Here is a 5,894-nt window from a genome sequence, read left to right on the forward strand (position 1 = left end):
CATGTCCTCTCAGGGAGTTTTTCCTTGCCACCGTCGCCTCCGGCTCGATCACTAGGCATAGAGATAAATATATAGTATCATACATTGTAAGTTAATATTTTTAAATACATTTTAAACTTTAATTGTATATATTCACTTATTTATTTTTCTTCTTGTTTTTTCTTCTTCTTCTTATTATTATTATATATTTATTTCTTTTGCTCTCTCTTCTGTTTCCATACTTCTGTAAAGCTGCTTTGAGACAATGGGAAATTGTTAAAAGCACTATACAAATAAATTTAATCGAATTGAATTGAACTGAAGTTCAAAGTTGTGAGAGTTTCTGTGTACTTGTTTTTGGACTGATAAGTAGTATTTCTGTCTTATCAGAGTTTAACAACAGAAAATTATTAACTCATCCAATCTTTTTTCTCTTTAACGCACTCAGTACACAATTTAGCTATTTTATCTGGTTTTGATGATATATATACCTGTGTATCGTCAGCATAACAGTGGAAACTAATCCCATGCCTTTTAATGATGTTCCCTAAGGGAAGCATGTATACTGAGAAAAGCGGAGGTTCTAGAACTGATCCTTGAGGGACACCATAATGAAACTGGCATCACCAAACCGTTACTAGCGTGCTCTTTGGGGTTGTTCATCATTTATGCTAAAGCACTCGCAGGATCTCTGGTGTGGATTTAAAAAAAAAATTAGTAGCTGTGAGATTAAGGGATTAAAGTCGTAACCACAGATTGTGTAATTTGAGCCTTGGGACGTTTTACTGCTTTCTCACAGAAACTGTATATAAGCAGATGTTGTTTGTATACGGTATATCGTATATAAGCCGTATGTTGTTTGATTGTTTGTTTGTTTTTTATGAGCAAATATTCACTTGAAAAAAAAAAACTTTACTAGAAAACCAATCATAATATAATCCTACTTTAAAGAAATCTCTCAATGTCTTTAAAAAAGAAACCCAGAAATGTTTACAATTTCATTTCTGTTAAAGACTCTTAAAGGAACGCAGGAACTCTTCTCAGATTTTCCATCTTTCTTGTCCACAAAAAGTAAATAAATAATGATGACATTAACCTCTTCTAATATCCTGCTTTTCTTTTCTCCCGTCAGTTCTGGCTTTCCGGGGTCTTCCTGTGAAATGTTTAGAGGAGAAACGTTTTCCGGTTTGAACGAATTCACACGTTTTTCTCGGTTCCTGATTTTTTGTTGGATCTGCAAACAGGATTTTCTGCTCAGGCACCTTTATAACCTCCAACCTTTTATCTGTTACAGCCTTGACAAGTCACTTTATCTCTGCTGACCTCTCACCAACACACACACACACACACACACACACACACACACACACACACACACACACACACACCGATTTTTCTACTTTTCTCATTATATGTAGACTTTGCATTTGTAGGTTGTAGATTTGTAGACCCTGGTCTCATGACTCGGAGTCGATTTGATCAAATCAGAGTTTACTTGCGATTCGACTCATGGCTCGACTCTGACTCGCTGCAAGTGATTCTGAGTTATTATTCCTGTGAGAAAATAATTTTATAATAATTGATTTTTTTTGTGTGTGTCTCTCAAACTACCAGATGATTATTTCTTAATTTATAAAGATTATCTAAAGAGTGATGAACACCTAATTTGTGCAAAATTACTATAACGATTATTATTAGTATATAATATGGTGAAGAAAATTGGAAAAAGATATCTGAACTATTTATTTAATCTATTTATTCCACGATTGAGATGTAACTCAGTCTTGTAATAAATCTGCTATATTGTTGTTTACAAGCTTCTGTGTTGTAATGGCGCCCTCTAGTGTTCAACTGAAATCCAGTCTGAATACTTATGTGTTAATAATGTGCCTTTATTTCTAATTCTTCGTTTCTATCCCTAATGTGTGGCTGAAATATTGACGCTAGTATTCAAACAGATGTATAAATTTATAACAAAATGTGTAATAAAATGTGTTTTCTTTCAGGAAACATTTTTTCCAGAGAATAACAAAAATACAAAGTGCAATGCTCTACGTGAACGCCAGGGGGAGACGTAGTGTTCGAATATTCGTGTCATGACGTCAGAGCGACGCAGAAAATTAATGTCAATTTCCGAAAATGCTAACTTTGTTTTTTATTATTATTATTATTCCCAGTTATTAAGTGTTTCTTTTTGTTTAAAAACCACTTTAAAAAGCCAACCTAGCTAACGCACTGAGCGTCAGCCCTTTAGCATTCATGCTAACATGCAGCCAATAACATTGTCTGTTACTCAACAGTGTGTCAGTGTAGCGCGATATTATAGGTTCCGGCACTACTTAGGGTTTTACTGCGCCGTTTGGAACAAAGCCTATAGAAACGACTGGATGCCCGGATGTGACCGAGGCATCTGATTTGTCAACGCTTCTATAAGGTTCCTCTGGGATTTGTAGTCCGTATAAATGAACTACAAAACGATGTATTAGGTCGATTTTACACCAAATGTCTGATTCTAGTGTATAACGCACATCATTAGAATGCAAACGCTAACCTGTGAGTGGTTATGAATGGCTAGTTATGACGTTATTGTGTGAATAATAAAAGGTTGCAGGTCCTTGTGTGAATGTTTACTTCCGGTATGTTTGGTCACATGGAGTGTGTGTGTGTGCGTGTGTGTGTGTGCGTGTGCGCGCGCGCGTGTGTGTTACCTTGACAGTGTGTGAGCTGAGATGACTCTCTTTATTATTACACACTTGTAATTTGACTGTTATCGAGGACATTTCGCTTCATAAGGACTGAATTCCTGTTCGTTATAGAAGGTGAGTTTACTGTCGGGTCGTGTTCCAAACCACTGTCTTAACCGGGGGTCGTGTTCCAAACCACTGTCTTAACCGGGGGTCGTGTTCCAAACCACTGTCTTAACCTGGGGTCGTGTTCCAAACCACTGTCTTAACTCCTTATAGTTTAAATAGAAGCTTGTGCACAGGAACTTTTGGTAGCTTAGTGTTTAAGGTGTTGGGCTACCACCGATCGGAAGGTTGTGAATTCGGACCCAGGTCTACCAAGCTGCCACTGTTGGGCCCCTGAGCAAGGCCCTTAACTCTCAATTGCTCAGCTGTATAAAAATATTAGATAATGTAAGTCGCTCTGGATAAGGGTGTCTGCTAAATGCTGTAAATGCAAATCTAAATGATCTAAGAGTAAAAGTTAGTTATTTGAAGATGTTTACATAAGTATTTATGAAAGTAAAAAGGAAAATAATCAATAATGTTGTTGTTACAGGTTTTCTGGGGGAAATGGTGGAACTCAGGAGTTACTGCGAGCCCGGTGTCTCTCTGCAGCGAGTGTGGACTGATGGTGGCTTTACGCCCTGCTTCTTCTTCACACTTGTCCCGTCTGTCCTTGGGACACTCGCTGTCCTTCTCGGGACCCTCCACTGTGTGTGCTACACTCGCTATGGAACTGACATGGAGCCCCGATTCGTCCCTCGTTCCCGCCTTTACAAACTACAACTGGCTCTCTCGGTGCTACTGGGCCTTCAGGCGCTGGTCTGGATGATATTCCGAATGGTACGGGACACCCCGCTGCCCGGGTATGTGGTTCTCTGTGGCTGTCTCTATACCCTGGCATGGGTGTGGGCGACTGTACTGCTGAGAATGGAGAGGAAGAGGGTTCTAGTGCATGACAGGACGAGAGGACACAGTGCCGTGTTGCTACTCTACTGGACAGCGGCGTTCATCGCTGAGAACCTGGCATTTGTTTCCTGGGAGAGTCCCAAGTGGTGGTGGCAGCTCAAGGACCAAGGGCAGGTGGTGAGTACTGCAGATACATTGTGATGGAGCCTCTAAATATTTTCACTTTAGTTCTATCCTCAAGGGTTTGTTAGATGGTTACGAGTTCTAGCTTGCTAAATGGGTTCTCCTTCTTGATAGACATAATCTCCTGAGAAGGATCTGAAAATCTTGACTAAGGATATATCCCCAAAGGGCTGTTGTATGGTTAAGGTTCTGTCTTTCAATGTAGCCGTTTACATCAGATATTTAGGTGTTTATCCCCAAAGCAACAAACCAGAGAACATTCTGTTCACCTGGGTTGAAGGCAATCAGAGCTTTCTCAGCAGCTTGACCATTCTAGCTTCCTAAATATGATCTCTTCTGACTGAGAAGAACCCAAGTAGAACCCTTTAGGAAGTTGGAACCCTTTGTAATTTGTAATTACTCATTAACGCTATGATTCAGATTAAAGAACCGAGTCACTTTGCATTTGACACTTGACTCAGAATACGCTAAGCTGCAGTGACTCAGCACATCTCCACTTCCTCATTAATTAAACTCAATAACTCAATAATAACTAATGAAAAGTTTTTCTTAAAGCCTGAAAAATGTCTGACAGGAAAGACGAGATTAGGCCACGCCCCCTGAGTCAGCAGTTTACAGCTAGTTGTAGTGACACAGCTAGTCTTTGTGTAAACAAGCTGAGAGGGATGACTTGAGAGAAAATTTGTAAAATGTGGATGAATGAATATAATAAAGTAAATGCAACATGGGTCCAAATTTATAAATTGACATGCTTTGTGAATTTTTTTTTAATTCAAAGTGATATTTAAGAAAAGCCTCTTTTTAGTATCTGTTTTTTGTTGCCTTCTGTTTCAGCTCATTTTCATTAGTGTTTAAGGTAAATTCAAGCTAATTCTTTAGCATGGAATCTTTCCAGACCATAATGATCTGAGGGAATCTTCTGACAGAAACCTTCAGCTAGTGCTCTAGTATATTAATTATCATTATAAAATATGAAATTAGACACTGAGAAGCGTGACAAATATAAGACAGGTGTGTGTGTGCGCGTATGTGTGTGCATGTGTGTGTGTGTATGTGTGTGTGTGTGTGTGCGTGTGTGTGCACGTGTGTGTGTGCGTGTGTGTGTGCGTGTGTGTGTGCGTGTGTGTGCGCGTGTGTGTGCGCGTGTGTGTGCGCGTGTGTGTGCGCGTGTGTGTGCGCGTGTGTGTGTGCGTGTGTGTGTGCGTGTGTAAGTGTGTGTGTTTGTGTAGGTGCGTGTGTGTGTGTGTAGGTGTGTATGTGTGTGTGTAGGTGTGTGTGTGTGTGTGTGTATGTGCGCGCGCATGTGTGTGTGCGTGTGTGTATGTGTGTGTGTGAGTGTGTGTGTGTAGGTGCGTGTGTGTGTAGGTGCGTGTGTGTGTAGGTGCGTGTGTGTGTAGGCGTGTGTGTGTTGGTGTGTGTGTGTGTGTGTAGGCGTGTGTGTGTAGGCGTGTGTGTGTGTGCGTGTGTGTGTGCGCGCGTGCGTGTGTGTAGGTGCGTGTGTGTGTGTGTAGGTGCGTGTGTGTGTGTAGGTGCGTGTGTGTGTGTAGGTGCGTGTGTGTGTGTAGGTGCGTGTGTGTGTAGGTGCATATGTGTGTGTGCGCGCGTGCGTGTGTGCGCGGGCGTGTGTGTGTGTAGGTGCGTGTGTGTGTGTGTGTAGGTGCGTGTGTGTGTGTGTGTGCGCGCGCGTGTGTGTGTGTGCGCGTGCGTGTGTGTGTGTAGGTGCGTGTGTGTGTGTAGGCGCGCGTGTGTGTGTAGGCGCGCGTGTGTGTGTAGGCGCGCGTGTGTGTGTAGGCGCGTGTGTGTGTGTGTAGGCACGTGTGTGTGTGCGTAGGCACGTGTGTGTGTGCGTAGGTGCGTGTGTGTGTGTGTGTAGGCGTGTGTGTGTGTAGGTGCGTGTGTGTGTGTGTGTGTAGGTGCGTGTGTGTGTGTAGGTGCGTGTGTGTGTGTAGGTGCGTGTGTGTGTAGGTGCGTGTGTGTGTAGGTGCGTGTGTGTGCGCGCATGCGTGTGTGCGCGGGCGTGTGTGTGTGTGTAGGTGCGTGTGTAGGCGCGCGCGTGTGTGTGTGCGCGTGTGTGTGTGTGTAGGCGCGTGTGTGTGT

The 5,894-nt window shown here is 42.3% G+C and overlaps 1 protein-coding gene across 1 annotated transcript in view; it reads left to right on the top strand.

Moving 5' to 3' along the window:
• The first annotated feature begins 2,625 nt into the window (after positions 1-2,625).
• The window catches only part of abcb6a (ATP-binding cassette, sub-family B (MDR/TAP), member 6a), a 12,151-nt gene continuing 8,882 nt past the window's right edge, over positions 2,626-5,894 (top strand). The window contains exons 1-2 of the mRNA XM_047803438.1: positions 2,626-2,798; positions 3,262-3,791. Coding sequence (XP_047659394.1) covers positions 3,276-3,791 — 516 coding nt within the window. The 5' untranslated portion in view covers positions 2,626-2,798; positions 3,262-3,275. The remainder of the gene's footprint in view (positions 2,799-3,261; positions 3,792-5,894) is intronic.

The sequence above is a fragment of the Tachysurus fulvidraco genome, chromosome 18 (assembly GCF_022655615.1).
Source record: "Tachysurus fulvidraco isolate hzauxx_2018 chromosome 18, HZAU_PFXX_2.0, whole genome shotgun sequence".
NCBI lineage: Eukaryota > Metazoa > Chordata > Actinopteri > Siluriformes > Bagridae > Tachysurus > Tachysurus fulvidraco.